Here is a 17,341-nt window from a genome sequence, read left to right as displayed (position 1 = left end):
ATATTATTGAAAATTGTATGAAAAAGACAAGGTGGAGGATTAGAGGAAATGAAGTAATGCAATTTAGGGCGTAAGAATGAACAAAAAAAATTTCCGATAATCCAAATGACAGGAGAAATACAGAGCATGTGAAGATGTGGATAGGAAAATAGCTTGCTACAGATTTCTTTAACATAAGAGATTGATGTATAAAACATTAAAACATAAAACAAAAATCAAGTCAACTTATACTTGAACTTTAAAACTCGGCTCAAATATTCCTTCTCCTACAAAACCTTTATCCATCCCTGCAGAAAGTGTTGGTGGTTCCCTCCTAGGCTGCCAGCTCCCAGAGCATGGTGAATACTAATTATCTTTGTATATCGTTCTTCTCAACTAGAATGAGAGTCTAAAGATGAGGGAAACTTTCTCTTCCTAGGTGCCTCTACTTGCCACACAGTAGGTGCTCAAGGATGTTTTTTAATACACACATGAATAAAACATGAGCTCATCAGGTCTCTAATTTCTTTAAAGTTGGTTTTGTGACCGTTTCGTGTCAATTTACACAATTGATTGCAATCTAATACACATAGAGCTTGATTTTGAAATGAAAAAGGAGAGTTCTTGAGAAGAAGAAAAGGTTAAAGTAAGAAATAAAGCTTATGTTCCTCCTCAATTAAATTGTCTTTCAACTAGAAGAAGAGCAAGTCAAATAGTCTAACACAGTTCTATTCGATAGAGAAAAGATTAAAGATAGAAGAATTTAAAAATTACTGCCAACTGAAGCCAAAAACAGAGCACCAAATAGTCTCCTACACTCGTAGGAAAAATCAGGCAGCTTCTCTAGGCAGGACATGGAGTGCTAACCCTGTGTCCTTTGCTGACAGAGCCCTAAAGCATCACCACCAGATCACTGTCCCCAGAGGTCATGATGGAGATTGTGTCAGCACCAAAATTAACTACCAGCAGATCATACCGTGAAGAAAAAAATCTTTAGACAGGCCTGATACTTTAATATACAGCCCCTCTTTAATCCCTTTTAATGTCATCTGATAAAAAAGATGAGAAAAATCCAACAAGAGACAAAGTAAAAATGGTCCAAAAGAGATTAACATGAGAATTAGAGAATTCCTATTACAAATCTCATCTTTCATTTTACTCAGAGTCCCTATCAAAAAGTACAATTTAAGTCAATGAAAGCAGTTTAGACTAATATTCGTGTAAGGGGCTTTTAGTAAATACTAGGATGTTTATAACTCTTTCCCTTTGTGGCATTTACAAGAGAGAGGAGAGATTGAAAGAGAAAGAAGGGGGACAAGGATGAGAGAAAAGGAGATCAGAGAGAAAAATATAATTTTTCTGCCTACTTCCTTATGAGCTGCTCTTTCATTTGGTTATATATGGGCTTACCTAAAGGTGAACTATACTCCCTTTCTGAATGCTGTAATCTTGGAAACCAAATTATAAATTTTGGTGGAAATGTATAAAATAAGAAAAAAAAAATAGTTGCCTCAGGCTCTTACTCATTGTATACTATATATTTCTGTGATAGACTTTAGCATTTAGCCTTCTGGCTCAGGGGCCCCCTTAGTTCTTACTCCTTAATTCTTGGCTACAGCTTACAAAGATCAGTCAACTGAGGTTCAGATAAATGAAATGCTTTACAGCCAACTGAAATATCCTAAAATTTTATCTAAAATTTTCAAAATCAAGTGATATGCCTGATAAATAATTTCTTAAATGTTTATTGCACATTGAAATTGTGAAACTTACAGGGACCTTTCCTGTCTAACTGTGCTCAAGGCATGGTTCTGTGTGAGTGAAATCAAGAATTTTATGGATTGAATAACATTTCCCTTCATATCCTCCAATGTTTACCAAACTAGAAAAAATAGTAAAAGTGTATATGATGGTATTCAAATATGACATATACATGGTATGCTAGGTATGAATTTAATGAGATTCAGATTGTAAGTTCCCAGGAGGCATGAACCAACATTATCTTTCTGTGATCGATGTTTAATATTGAATTTATGGACACACCAAATCCAAGCTCTTCAACCACAAGGGTTGGCAGAAGGACCCCTGAGTTTTTTAGCATCGACAAGAGACTTATTTTCCAGGTATAGTGTTACGTATGTCCTTTCCCATTTATAAACACAGTTCCATGGTACTGCTCTTTCAGTGATCATGCTTCTCCTCCGGTGACAGATGTGATCCAGTCCCCATAGGCAGAAATTCTGGAGAAGACCGTTGGTGCGGAGGGGTGGCAGTTACTGCTGCTCCAGCTCACAACACCCATGAGCTGGGTGTACCGCCCGTCCTGGGTGCACTGCAGTGGTCCTCCAGAATCTCCCTGCAACCAGCAAAAAGAGCAGTTCTCCTGGCTGCGTGATTCATGGTTGATCATGCTAACCCCAACTGCAGAGGATGATCAGACAGCGCATGACTCTCTCTCTCATCTCTAATTTCTGCTCACAGCAGCCTAGGGAACTAGGGCCACTCAGGTAGTTGGCTGATGTTACAGATCTCTGAATCAGATCAAAATCTATATTTTCAAGGAGAGGCTGAAAGCTATATTTAGCATAAATTCATTTAATGCTGACAATACACTGTGCCACGCAGAAAGTTTCATGTATCTACTAAATATAAATGATGGTTTTGAGTTAGATGAAAACATCTTTATATTTTCAGTGCTACTAGAAGTAGGTACTTTGAGCTTCCTAATTCAGCTATGATGTCAAACCATAAGAAATCACTTTTTTGTAGGTCAAAAACAGTTGAATATCATCAATTTCACATAGTTCAACCAAGCAAATGAACGAGTAATTCCTTTTGAGGACTGAGTCCACTTCAAATATCAAATTAGCAATCACATTGCATCAATTTAGCAATGTACTTATTCTTCTCACTTTTAATTTTAAAACTAGCATATGTTTATACCTCTTTATGGTCAGCAGACACCCATTCATGAGACACACTGAGAAGAAACCTCCTGCACTCATCAATGCAGTCCTTGAATTACCATGCATGAGGATGATCCTGCAGTCCCTCCACATACATTGGTGTTTTTAATATCCAGTCCCCAGTAGCTTTGACAAGATGTACTACTGATCAGTGGTACCTCTACCTGTTGCACAGTTTTAGGAAATTCATCTTCTAATAGAAAAAGAATAAAAACACATACAACCTAGGCAAATGCTTTTAAAGGATAAAACAAAAATAGCCGCATATATAAACAGACTCCAAGGGTTAAGTCTCACCTGTTCTCTCTCAGCACTGTAATGATACTGTTAGGTGATTTGTAAAAAACTAATATTAAAAAGCTACTTCTGGGCTGGCCCCATGGCTTGGCGGTTAAGTGTGCGTGCTCCGCTGCTGGTGGCCCAGGTTCGGTCCCGGGCGTGTACCGACTCACTGCTTCTCCGGCCATGCTGAGGCCACGTCCTACATACAGCAACTAGAAGGACGTGCAGCTATGGCATGCAGTTATCTGCTGGGGTTTGGGGGGAAAAAAATAAATAAATAAAATTTAAAAAATTAAAAAAAAAAAAGCTACTTCTGGGGCCATCCCGGTTGCGCAGTGGTTAAGTGCATGCGCTCTGCTGCAGTGGCCCACGGTTCACAGGTTCGGATCCCAGGCGCACACCGACGCACTGCTTGTCAAGCCATGCTGTGGCGGCGTCCCATATAAAGTGGAGGAAGATGGGCACGGATGTTAGCCCAGGGCAAGTCTTCCTGAGAGAAAATAAATAAAAAGAGGAAGATTGGCATCAGATGTTAGCTCAGGGCTGATCTTTCACACCAAAAAAATAAAATAAAATAAAAATAAAAAATAAAAAGCCACTTCTCCACAGTGGCTTTTACAACAGAAACAACAAAAAACATTTCATGTGGGTTCTTTTGTCTTTAGTACAGTCCTAAGATGATAGAAAAATAATATCACTTTATAGAAGGAAAAAGACAAAGCTTACACTCAAATCAGTTGTTGTAAAGCAAACAATATAATCCATGTTTTACATGTTAAGTCTGTACTTTATTCCATTGGTTTCATGGTGCCCTCATTCTTTTGACTTTTGCTGAAGAGACATCACCTTTAGTGATGTCTAAAGGTAACACTGTCTGGAGGCTGACAAATTGAAACTGCATTCTGACTTACTCTTTGGTTTATTGGATATATGTAACTTGTTAACTCAGTTGTAGAACACAGTGGAAGTGAGACCAGAGTCATGGGTTTGATCTTTATATGGATTCTTTCCACTTCATCTTTTCACCCATTTACCATTTATACCAGCCTATCATTTCAGAAAAATGCCTCACATCTTTGGGAATAGGCTCAGATTTTCAAGTATGGGTTTTCACAGTAGCAGCATCTATAGTGTTGTGAAAACAATTGTATGTGTGAGTACATGTGTTCACAGTGCAACTGGGGAGTAATTACATATAAATGAGACAGAAATATTTATTAGGTAATAAAATCACTAGATATTCTCCAACACAAGTTTTTACAAGTATCAATGAACTAGTATTTATGAATCTGATGGCCTAAAATCCAAGCAGTCACCTTTAGATCTATTATGAAAAAGACTTTTTCCACTATCATTCCCAGTAAAAATACAGAAAAATTGAAAATAAGTAAACAGTATACTTGGACTTCACATATATTTGTTTGGATCCTAATCTTGCAAGAGGTAGTGAATATACTCATGATGTGGTTCAGTTATTCCCCATCCAGGAGTCAAACATTTGGAAAGTAAATTTATTTTATCATCTTTCCCTGGCAAACAGATTGGAGATACAAATTCTCCTAATTAAAAGGATGAAAAAGAAAAAGGCAAATATCATGTAGTCCATAGGACTGATATTAACATTTCTCTATTGTTTGCTCTTCAGTGATGGCTCTAGAAATATCTACTTTGACCTGACAGTACCCTTTTTAACCCTGTGATTGAATAAATAAGTCTTCCAGAAGATTCCATCTATTAATTACTCAGAAGGTGTCATCCCAATGTACATGTTACCACTTTGCTCTAGCTATTTCCATATCCTCCTAGGACAATAGAAATATATGCCCTACACTGAGATGTGGGGCTTCTGATTTCTCGTCCATAATCATTTTTAAAAATGCATCTGCCTTTTTGCCCATGTGCCTTCAGGACATCACCTTGTTGAATTTGAGATGGTACTGGAGAAGAATATAATTATCTTCTTTCTTCAACAATATTAAATGAGAAATGGGGAAAAACCACATTTGTAGCAATTTAAACTTTTTAAGTATTTTTATATCTAATTCTATCTTCACGGGTATATTATAAAATATATTAATACATTATACATCTAAACATTCATATTTTTCCTTATCACCAGAATTTGTATATATATAAATATTGCAGGTTTATGTGTGTCTGTGTATATACACTACACACACACACACACACACACACACACGCACACTGAATGCAGTGCTCCTGTGTTTTCCCATGCTGTTTCACTTCATTTGTATCCAGATTTTTACATACTTAAGTGCTTCGGCATATCTGCTATGCCAGACCATTTATTTCAAAGATTTGTTATTTTTACTGCTATCTCTTAATAAAATCACATAAAACTCTTTATAACTTGTCTATTCTTTTCCTACTCATCTCTCTACACATGTACCAACTGGTTCCAAATCTTATGTTATGTTGCTTTCACAGATAATCATTGCTCTATCATATCATTTCCTGCCAGACTTTTTTGAGCTAAAACATTTCCCCCTACCAACATATTTTTTTAATCGGCCATTTTTCTTATTCTGATTTTCTTCACTTACTAGATTATGGTCATATCATTCATATCATTGCATATAGATCTGCCACATCATTCTTTTGAATAGCACACAGTATTCAGATAATGAATGTACTATAATTTATTAATCCCATTGGTGAACACTTAGACTAATTTTTTTCTTTTATAAGATGCATCAAGCATCTCAGATCACACATCTGTGCATTTATGCCAGTATTCCTGGAAAACAGAACTGCTAGACCACAAGGCACACTTTAGAAATTGACAGTTATTGCCAAATTGCCTTATTTTGGGGGTAAAAAAAGGATGGATTGACTTGCACTCTACCCAGCTGTGTTTATAATTTAGAAGTATGTCAAGAATCTTGAAAACAGTTTTGCCCTTAAGCCAGCAAATCTACTTGGGGGAAATTTATCTTAAGGCAATTCTAGACCTAGAAAAATGTATACACATGGATAGTTAATCCAGCATTATTTAAATAAAAAAAAGAAACAACCTATTTTTATAAGAATTACAGAAAGGCTACCATGTAACTATTAAAATTATACTTTAAAAGAATCTTTAATAATGTGAATCAATGCTGCTAACGATAAGTGAAAAGGCAGGATAAAATAAAACTTATAATAGGTATAACAATTATTTAAATACAAACACACAGTGAAGTACAGAAAAGACAAAAAAGAAATAGGCCCAAACGTTCACATGATGGTCATGGGGAAGTGGTGGGGATGAACATCATAGGTGGAAAATTTACTGTCTGTAATGGGATAAAGGACATTTCTCACTCTTACCACTGAAAAGAAGTGAATAGGTACAGATATAGACAAGCTACTAAATACTTAGGGGGAAGAAGATCTGAAAGTTTCATGTTGTTGTTGACATCATGTAGTATTAAGTGGAAAGCAAGGTCCTTGGAGAAGAGGAGAAGGAATAAAGGATGGGGGTAAGTACAGAAGGGATGAAAAGAAGGGGAAATGTTTGTAATGACTGTTGTGGAAGAAAGAAACATGCAGACATGCACACAAGGATTGCTGAGTGGTACTGAAAATGGAAACCACGAGTTTTTAAGGGCATCAAACCTCACCACTGGTCTTTTTCTAGAGCAGTAGTTCTCAACCCTGGCTGCACATTAAAATTTCCAGGGGAAGTTTATCAAATCCTGATCGAGATTCAGGAAAATCCAGGATACAAGATCAACATACAGAAGTCAATTGCATTTCATGTAGAATTAGAAATTAAAAACAATACTATTTGCAATCACTCCAAAGAAAATGCATTACTTAAGTATGCGTACACTTAGCAAAACATATACAGGATCTGTATGCTGAAAATTACAAAATTCTGCTGAAAGAAATCAAAGAAGACCTAAATAAGTAGAGAGACGTTGTGTTCATGGATTAAAAGATTCAACATAGTAAAGATGTCAATTCTCCCCAAATCGATCTATAGGTTTAATGCAATTCCTAATCAAAATCACAGCAGTGTTGTTGTACACAGAGACAAGCTTATTTTAAAATTTAAAGGCCCGGTGGCATAGTGGTTAAATTCGCATGCTTTGCTTTGGCAGCCGACGGTTTGCGGGTTCATATCCCGGGCATGAGGAGGATGGGCACAGATGTTAGCTCAGAGGCCATCTTCCTCAGCAAAAAGAGGAGGATTGGCAACAGATGTTAGCTCAGGGCTAACCTTCTGCACACACAAATAAAATCATATGAAAAGGCACAGGCCTTCAAATTGCTAAAACAGTCTTGAAAAAGAATACATCGGGAGGAATCTCATTCTGATATAAAACATAATATAGAGCTACAGTAATCAAGACAATGTGGTATTGGAGAAGGGATAGCCATAAGATCAACAGAATAGAGATCCCAGAAACAGACCCATGCAAATATGCGCAGTTGGTTTTTGGCAAAGGCACAAAAGCAATTCAAAGGAGGAAAGACAGCCTTTTCAACAGAAGTTTTTGGCACAATTGGACATCCTTAGGGGGAAAAAAGAAGAACCTTGACCCAAAGCTTAAAGCTTATACAAAAATTAACTGAAAATGGATCATGAAGTTAAATGTAAAACATAAAACATTTAGAAAAATAATAGGAAAAAATCCTCAGCATCTATGGCTAGGTGAAGAGTTCTTAGACTTGACACCAAAAGCATAATCCATAAAAGGAAAATGGAGAAATTAGACTTCATCAAAATTAAAATCTTCACTTTGTGAAAGACCCTGTTGAGAGGATGAAAGACAAGCTACAGAATGGGAGAAAAATATTTGCAGTCCACCTATCTGACAGAGGACTAGTATCAAGAATCTTTCAAGAATTCTCAAACTCTACAATAAGAAAAACAATTCAATCAGAAAATAGGCAAAAGAGACGAAGAGACATTTCACATAAAAAATGGCAAATAGGCACATGAAGAGAGGTTCAATATTATTAGCCATTAGGGAGATGCAAACTAAAATTACAAGATATCACTACACTACACACCTATCAGATTGGCCAAAAAATAAAAAATAAAATAATAGTGACAACAGCAAATGCTGGTCAGGATGCAGAGAAACCAGATCACTCATACATTGCTGGTAGAATGTAAAATGGTACAACAACTCTGGAAAAACAGTTTGGCAGTTTCTTATAAAACTAAACATGCAACTACAAGATGACCCAGCAATTGACTCTTGAATATTTACCCCACAGGAATGAAAACTCATTTCTGTTCAATTTTGTTTACACACAAACCTTTACACAAATGTTCATGGGAGCTATATTTGTAAAATCCAAAAGCTGGAAACAACCCAGATGTTCTTCAGCAGATAAATGGTTAAAGAAACTGTCTATGAATGGTTAAACATCCATACCATGGAATACTACTCAGCAATTAAAAGGAGTGAACCTCTGATGTACGCAATGATATGAATAAATCTCCAGGGTGTTATGCTGAGTGAAAAAAAGTCAATGCCAAAAGTTTACATGCCATATGATTCCATTTATACAACACTTGAAATGACAAAATTATAGAAATAGAGAACAGATTAGTGGTTGACAGAGGTCTGAGGGGAAGGTGGAGTGGGGAGGAGGAAGATGGGTGTTACTGTAAAAGGACAACAGTACAGATCCTTGTGGTGATAGAAATGTTCTGTATCTTGACTGTATCAATGTCAATATCCTGCACAATGTTACCATTGGTGAAAACTGGGGAAAAGTACATTGGTGTCTCTATATTATTTCCTACAATCACACGTGAGTCTACAATTAACTCAACATAAAAAGTTTAACTAAAAATAAATTTAAAAAGGAGGATAAGGAGAAAAAAAATACTGATGTCATTTTTCCACTCCTGAGATGGTGATTAATTGGTCCAAAATGCCTTCTGGACTACAGTTTTTTGTTTTAAAAGCAACTCATGGAATTATAATGCACAGCCAAGGTTAAGAAACATTGTTCTGGATGCTTTCACTGACTCAGTTATAAAAGCACAAAAAGCAAACTTTTGATTTGCTCGGGGGGGGGGGGGGGGGGGGGGTGTTGCAGGATGGATGCATTGTAAAGACATCAAAATGGAGATGAGGCTATTGGCAGAGGAACAGTTGAAGAATGCAGAAACTCAGGAGAGAGCCGGAGTAAAGCAGGAAAACTGGCGGAGAGCCCTGTGATTCCGCGGAAAGGTGTGGATGTGAATGGGGGGGCTATCTACAGGCATTCTTTGAAATCTTCTCTAGACCTCCATCAATTAAAAACACACAAAAGCAAAATATTTATGCAAGTACTTCAGCTTTTAGAGAAAGTATCTTAGAATATAAGAAAGTTCTGAAATAATTATTTAACTTTGAAAGTACATACAGTAGTTCTAAGCAAGATGGAAGATAACTGTACAGCAGAGGTTCCAAATATGGAAAAAAAAGTTATCTGTACTGACCTGGTTCAACGGGTTTTTCCAGATGCAACAAGGAGAGATCCTCATTAGGAGGAAATCGTGTGAAGCCAGGGTGAGCGTACACAGCTTTCACTGGCAGCAAATCACTATTCCTTATGTTCGAGAGAGAACTTCTTCCTATTACCAGGTTGTCTGTGACAGTACTTGTCATAAGAAAAGGGAGTGGAGAAACAAATACCACTTTTAATGAAGCCATAATTTTTCAAAATTACTAGAAATATATTCTTTAACATTTCTAATCAACATTAAAATCTTTATTATCTTGAATTCTTAGAAAATGGGGATTTTTCATCAATTCAACCCTTCAGAAAAATTTTAAAGTATCTACTGTCTTGCCTTTGTAACATCAAACAAAATGATTTAATATTTCTTTGATGATTAAGATTCATGATACCTCAAGGTAATGATTCTACGTGTTATTATAATCATAGTATTATACATTATATGATTATATGATGTACTTACATAAGTCATTGAAAGCTATTCTGAAAGTTATAGTTACTCCCTAATGTTTCTCAAAGAAATGTCTAGGGACCACATGCATTAAATCTGGCATGTGCATTAAAAATGCAGAATCCCAGACAGAATTCATCAAATCAAAATTCAGAATTAAGATTCTAAGATTCCATTTATAGCAAACTTCCCAGGTAATTCTGAGCACATGAAAGTCTGAAAACTGCCTCAATTAGGATGCCTCCTTTTGATCCATCTATATCAAAAGTAAGAGTTGGGGGATGGTAAAGAAAATTAGTTTTTGATTTGTTGAAGGTTCCTGCTCACCAAGTTATTTGAGCAAATTCTTTTATTATAAAACCATTTTAGAGACACTGAAAATATTATATCTACTCCTTCAGCTATGGGACATGGTGTGATGGTGTCAACTGTCTCACGACTTCTGGGAGACTAACATTAAAAACATCAAGCAAAGACTGCTCTGAGGAAGGAGTTATCAGATATCTCCATATCACACCGAGACCAAGATTCGGATGAAATGAAAGAAAAAATGTTTCTTTTAAAAGACATTCATTAAAATTCTTTAAAACTTTCAATACCTATCTTGGGAGTGGGTATGATGATAAGACAGTCGGTAGAGGAGAGCAAGGAGGAAATGAATCCACATTTGAGTAATCCTTGCACTCTAGGCATGGTGTTAAGAGACTGATGCAAAAATGTTAAGACAATACTATCTCCATTTTATAGATGAGAAAATAAGGGGGAGTACTGTCAGTTACTTATTAAACATCTAAAAGCAGGAAGCAGCTTTTAAAATTAAAAGCTATTAATAGTAAGTGTGTTAGTGAAGCAGTTTCATCAACCTAATGTGTTCATTTGCAAGATGGACTGTATCAGTGGGAGCTTAATGCTTAATGTTTCTTGTGATGTGGGGAGAGCAGAGGGAACACACCCCTGTGGGCCCTCTGACAGCTCCAGTGCCCCCTGCACCACGCAGGCACACACCCAAAGTTACAGTGTGCCGCTGTCAGGACCCACTGTTTCGCAATCAGAGCGCCTCCACAGAAATGTCGTCCTTGGTGCTGCAGGCTGACGAGCCAGGGCCTCAACATGGCAGGTGCTGCATGGCCACCAACCACCCTAGGCTCCCCAAGCTTGGCTGGCAGCACATTTGTGTTTCTCTCAGACCTTTCTACTAGAAATGGGTCAACAACTGGAATTCCACATCTGTCTTGGGTTGGCAGTCTTCCTGTATTGTTTTCTACTGTTATCCCTTAGAAAAGTAACAACAAAACATTAGATAGAAATACTTAGGAAAGTCTATTAAAATCTCAGAATGGAGGTGTTTATTTCTTTTCTAGGTTCAAAACTAGGATTCTTAGCAAAAGATGAGACATCTTTTCTTCCATTGCTTTAAAATAAGCAAAAAATCAATAAAGCTAACTAAAGGATTAATTTACATATGTTTAGACAAATCAGAACATAAATTACTTTTTAAAAAATAAATATTTCACTCAATCATGAAATGACTAGACAATTGTTCTTGCTGTGGTACTATTTGTGTTATCCCAGTATAACATATCTAGACATATCAAAATACTTTATACTACACGTATTCAAGATACAATGTATGTATAAAGAAAAAGCGTAAAGAACATTTCTAGCAATGTGTTTACTCCATTCTCAGATTTAAAAAGGAATCCACTAGGAAACAAAAACAAGAGATTTATTTCCTTAAATATGAAGAAAATTAAGCTTCTCTATAGCCATATAATTTGGGAATTATAAAATATGCTCATTTGTTCAATTCTCTACTTGAGATTTCTTTTTTATATCAGAAATCTATTTTTAAAAAAGGTTTCTAGCACAGTGGATTTGTGTTCTTTTATCCAATACTCATATTAAAACTGATTTCTACTTTTTCTTCAGGTATGTATAAAATATGGATTCCCTCCTTTTAAATCCATATACCAAAAAATATGCAAACTTCAAAATTAAGACTCTCCTAGATCTTAGAAAACCCACAAAAGGTAATTATTCAAACATATTTTTAGTACATTAAGGTTTACTGCATTACTGTGTATTTTTGCTGCATTTGTAATCCACATTATATGTGGTAAGTCTTAGACTTTTGAGCTGTTTGTATGCATGTATAACAGCAACACTTTATTAGTATTCAATTTACTTAAAAAAAGAAATGAGGCAGCATAAGTATTTTTACTATGAGATGGAAGGGTCAATTTAGAGATGTAGAGATGGAAAGATAAAAGCAATGGTGAGAGAAGAAGGGTCAATTAGGTGAACATCCCTTGGACAATTAACAGTCACACCTAACGATGTGGTTCGTTGGTCTATGGCTCAAAGCAAGGACTCTTCAGAGAGCCCCTTCACTCCCCCATCTTAAGAAAGACAAAGTGACATCAAAAAGAACTTTGCATTCCATGTTGATTATTAGAATTGTTCCTGGAATTACACTCCAATCAAGAGAATCTCCTAATAACAGACTCATTAGGTTTTTTAATCTTAAACACAACTAATGAAATTCTGGCTTAAAAGTAGATTGGATAAGTAGAAAAATCATTACATATGTTTCTATTTTATGCAGGGAAGTTAGTATATGTTCAGTTAAAATATTCTTTTTGGGGGGATCTTTATGGGGGTAAGGGGGTGGTTACTTAATAAAAGAGGTGCGGTAACAGAGACATGGAAACATGCTGAACTCTATCTTTGTTTTTAGCCTGAATGTCCCCACTGGGTTTTTGTTTTTTATTTTTGTGAGGAAGATCGGCCCTGAGCTAACATCTGCCAATCCTCCTCTTTGTTTTTGCTGAGGAAGACTGGCCCTGGGCTAACATCCATGCCCATCTTCCTCTACTTTATATGGGACGCCACCACAGCATGGCTTGACAAGTGGTGCGTCAGTACGTGCCAGGAATCTGAACCAGCTATCCCCGGGCCACCGCAGTGGAGCTCGTGCACTTCACCGCTTGTGCCACTGGGCCAGCCCCCCCACTGGGTTTTTAAAATAGCAAGTGACTGATTTTTATAGTTATGATTATTTTTTAAATAATAATAACAGACATACACATATAGACAGAGACACACACAGACAGACACACACCCCGATTAACTTTATTACCTCACATGATCCATCTGAATTACCAAAGTCTTATGCCTTAAGGAATGGTTTGAAGTGAAGTTATCCTGTTTTCAGTATTAGAGCAGGGTGACCACCAGTAACCCTTAAACCAGCAGTCCCAGGTTCTACTCTAAGACATATGTGGTGGTACCTGCTTTAATAAATATTTTTAAACAATTACTTACCATTGATAGGCAGTTGGGTCCCAATATTGCTTCCTTGTGATTGCTTCTGAATCATATCTTCCAAAATAAGTTTAAAACCTCTTTCTCCCACAGACTCATCAGTCTTAAAATTCACAGTAAAGTAAGCACCACTGGATATCAAGACAAATTCTTTCTTGGAGCCACATAAATGAGCTGCAATGCGAGATTCACTCAATTATTAAAATACTCCTTTTATGCAATAACATAGGTAAAACAGGACAAAGAGGGGACGTTAAATTCCAAACTGTTAATATTGACAAAGAAATAATTATCAATAATATAAGATCGAGATTTGTGGGATAGAATTCATGATTTGATTGCAGCAATGGAAGGGTATAGATTTTAAAAGATCAAAGGGAAAAGAATGAGTTAGCAATTGATACGAAAATAATACACAATTGTATGGCAATCTGTGATCATAAGGATGGGAAAAGAGGCACTTTGGTGAAGATAAATGGACAGAGAAACAAAGTAATAGCATATGGTTATGGACTGAATGTTTGTGTCCCCCAAAATTCATGTGTTGAAATCCTAGTCCCCAAAGTGATGGTATTAGGACATGAGTCCTTAGGGATGTGATTAATTCACGAAGATGGAGCCCTCGTGAATGGGATTAGTGCTCTTATAAAAGAGACCCCAGAGAGCTCTCTAGCCCCTTTTTTGCCATGTGAGGACAGAACAAGAACATGGCTATGAGCCAGGAAGTGGGCCCTCACCAGACACCAATCTTGGACTTCTCAGCCTCCAGAACTGTGAGAAATAAATGTTTGTTGTTCAAGCCACCCAGTCTATGGTATTTCTGTTATAGCTGCCCAAAGTGACTAAGACACATAGGCTGCCCAAATACAGACTAATGGTGATCCTTTCCTAATTCAGAAACACAAAAGCTGGCACAAAGGTGGTCCTGATAATGATAAGACGTTTGCTGTAATTTATCTGTACATGCTGTAACTTAAATTCTCTCAAAATAAAACAATTATATACTACTGGTTTCTCTTAAAGATAATGTTATCTCAGAAATCTGAGAAAGAAAGATGGGGAATAGGGGAACAGTTGATCTCTACATCATTCTTATCCTCAAAGAATCTGGTGAACTGGATGTGATGGGGAACTTTTGGGAGGCATCGTGTCAAGTAAAGGGATTTGGAGTACAGTCAAAAAAAACACTCCAGAAGTTTTAAAATAATGGAAGTTGGAAAATGTTCCTTTGTTTTTTAAAAAGGAGATTTGGGGGTTGGGGATGGCAGGAGACAGAGAAGACAGGGTAGAGGATTTCCAAAGTCATCTGTCAGTGAAGTAGTGTAGCTTAGTGCCTACAGGCACAGATTCTACAGCCAAACTGCTGGTGCGGACTGGCTCTGCCATTTACTAACTATGTGGCCCTGGGCAAGTTAATTAACCTCTCTCTGTGCCTCAATTTTCTCATCTGTATTATGGAGATAAAAATAATACTCACATGAAATGATATGAATTGGTATTTATAAAGTATAAGTGTTTATTAAATAGAAATAAACCTCAGCAAAATTTTACAGCAAATTGTAAGACAGATGGTTTTTGAACACTTGGAGAAGGCATCAGTGGTCATGAGAAGCCAGCATGGGGTCCTTAACATGCCACATTAGATTAACCTAACTTAATTTTTTGAAAGAGCTAATTAGATGGAGGCTAGGGGGAATGAGATAAACTTAATGAATCTTGATTTCAGTGAAGCACTTAATAAAGTATCTTATAATGTCCCTGTGAACAGATATAAAATGTAAGTGGATAATTATATGACTAGGAAGTTTCACAGCTGATTAAATAACCATACAGTGCTAACCTGGAGGGAAGGTCTTAATGGTATGGAAATGGTTCTATCCTTGGTTCTGCCAAGTACAGTGTTTCTATTAATGACTTAGACAGAAATACAGATAACATATTTACAAAATGTGTAGGTTTAAGATGGGTGGCTGGATGAGAAGTAAGGGACTAGTTTAAATATCCATTTAGTTCAATCTTTCATCTAACATGGAGTTCCTTCTAAAATAACCCTGGATGTATGATTATCAGCTTGAAGATATGACATGGAACTTATGAGCATTTTCTGTTTTTGAACATTTCTAATTGCTAGACTATTCTTCCTCATGTTGAATCAAAAAGCATCAATGTAATGACTACCACATGGTAGTATAGTGGCCAGGAATGTGTGTTTGAATCAGAGCACCTGGGTTTGAATCCCACTTTCTCAACTTATTAGCTACGTCACTGGGGACAAGTTACTCAATCTTTTTGTGACTTGGTTTCCTTATGTTTAAAATGAGGATAATGTAACCTACCTCCATAGGATTGTTAAGAAGATTATGAGAGTTCTAAGTTCTTAGGACTATGCCTGAATAATGGTAGTCAATAACTATTAGATATTATTAGGCAGAACAAGTTTCATACGTGGCCTGAGAGTCTCTATGAGAGCCTCTATGAAAGGAAGAGTTATGATCCTTCTGTCTTCTCTCTTCTCCAAGGTAAACATGCCCAGGTGTTCACACCCTTCAGCATCCTGGTCATTACACTCTATAGATGTGTTCCAGCTTGTTAATGTTCCTTAAAAGTGTTGCTTGACAAAGGATGATATTTAATAACCAGTATGACAGGGACAATAGCCAGATAGACTGGACACTGATTGTGAAGGTCTGTGAGACGGAGCTAGTAAATGCCAGCTAAGTGCCAACACTAAATTTGACCATACAAGGGAACTGATTCCTTTCATCTTGTAATTCTTTACTAACACTGCTCTGAAATCTTGTAATATTTGACATCTCCGAAATTTTGATTTCAAAAATCCCACTTTCTCAATCACCACCTCCTATCTATCCAACTCTATTAGTATTTCCCTGCTATAATTCTTTGACCTCATCATGACCTTCTAGCCATTAATCCCATAAACTTTCTAAATCCATCAGCCTATAAGAAAGTGAGAGATTTTACTGTAAAGGGAAGCAGAGAAATGGGGCAATTGCTAAATTTCTTGTTCTATTTTGTTTTAAATGATGGGTAATACTAGAACATGCTTGAAACTGATGAGAATGATAGCAGAGATTGATGACGCTGGAGAAAAGACAAGTAAGGGAAATTTGTGAGAAGCTGATAACTCTCAAATTTATATCTGCAGCCCAAACTTTTCCTCTAGCTCAAGAGCTCTACCTCTAGCTACTTATTGCCAACTCAACACGGACATGCCATAACATTAAAAATTTAACATGGCCCAAACGGATCTCTCTCCCCACCAATCTATTTCTCCCTCTAGTATTTCCCGTCTCTGTAAATGTCACCACCTCCAACATCTCACACTATAAACCTCAGAGTCATCCTTGATTTCATATTTCATTCCATATTCAGTCCTTCAAGAAATCCTATCTATTTCTTGTCCTATCTGGACAGATCTATCTCCAGATCTGTCTACTTCACTTACACTCCATTGTTGCCATCTTCTTGTAAGGCAACATCATCTATTATTTAAAACATTACTAATAGGACATTCTGCAATGATGGGACGGTTCTATATGAGTTCTGTCCAGTATGGTAGTCTCTCACTGTATATAGCAATTGAGTGCTTAAAATATGGCTAATACCACCTTTTATTCCATTTTAACTAATTTAAATGTAAATAACAACATGGATTGGGCAGTGTAAATCTAGATTACCACAACAGTCTCATAACTGTAGACATAATTCACCCTGTCACCCTAAAACCCATTCCCGACACAGCAGCCAGAGCAGCCTTCAAATTATTCTCTTGTCAAAAACCTTTAATGACCTCCCATTGGATTAGAATAAAATCCAAACTCATTACTATAGCCTGAGCTGCACAATT

At 36.7% G+C, this 17,341-nt stretch overlaps 2 protein-coding genes across 2 annotated transcripts in view; both read right to left on the bottom strand.

Moving 5' to 3' along the window:
* The window catches only part of ERGIC2 (ERGIC and golgi 2), a 58,449-nt gene extending 44,803 nt beyond the window's left edge, over positions 1 to 13,646 (bottom strand). The window contains exons 1-2 of the mRNA XM_058558580.1: positions 13,474 to 13,646; positions 9,679 to 9,839 (exon numbers count right to left, since the gene is read on the bottom strand). The gene's annotated coding sequence lies outside the window, so the exon portion shown is untranslated. The remainder of the gene's footprint in view (positions 1 to 9,678; positions 9,840 to 13,473) is intronic.
* The window catches only part of OVCH1 (ovochymase 1), a 72,948-nt gene continuing 57,774 nt past the window's right edge, over positions 2,168 to 17,341 (bottom strand). The window contains 5 exon segments of the mRNA XM_058557398.1: positions 2,168 to 2,335; positions 3,041 to 3,138; positions 9,679 to 9,839; positions 11,188 to 11,422; positions 13,474 to 13,647. Of these exon segments, the coding sequence (XP_058413381.1) occupies positions 2,168 to 2,335; positions 3,041 to 3,138; positions 9,679 to 9,839; positions 11,188 to 11,422; positions 13,474 to 13,647 (836 nt within the window).

The sequence above is a fragment of the Diceros bicornis genome, chromosome 17 (assembly GCF_020826845.1).
Source record: "Diceros bicornis minor isolate mBicDic1 chromosome 17, mDicBic1.mat.cur, whole genome shotgun sequence".
In the NCBI taxonomy this organism is placed as follows: Eukaryota; Metazoa; Chordata; class Mammalia; order Perissodactyla; family Rhinocerotidae; genus Diceros; species Diceros bicornis.
This window is presented reverse-complemented; position numbering and strand designations above follow the sequence as displayed.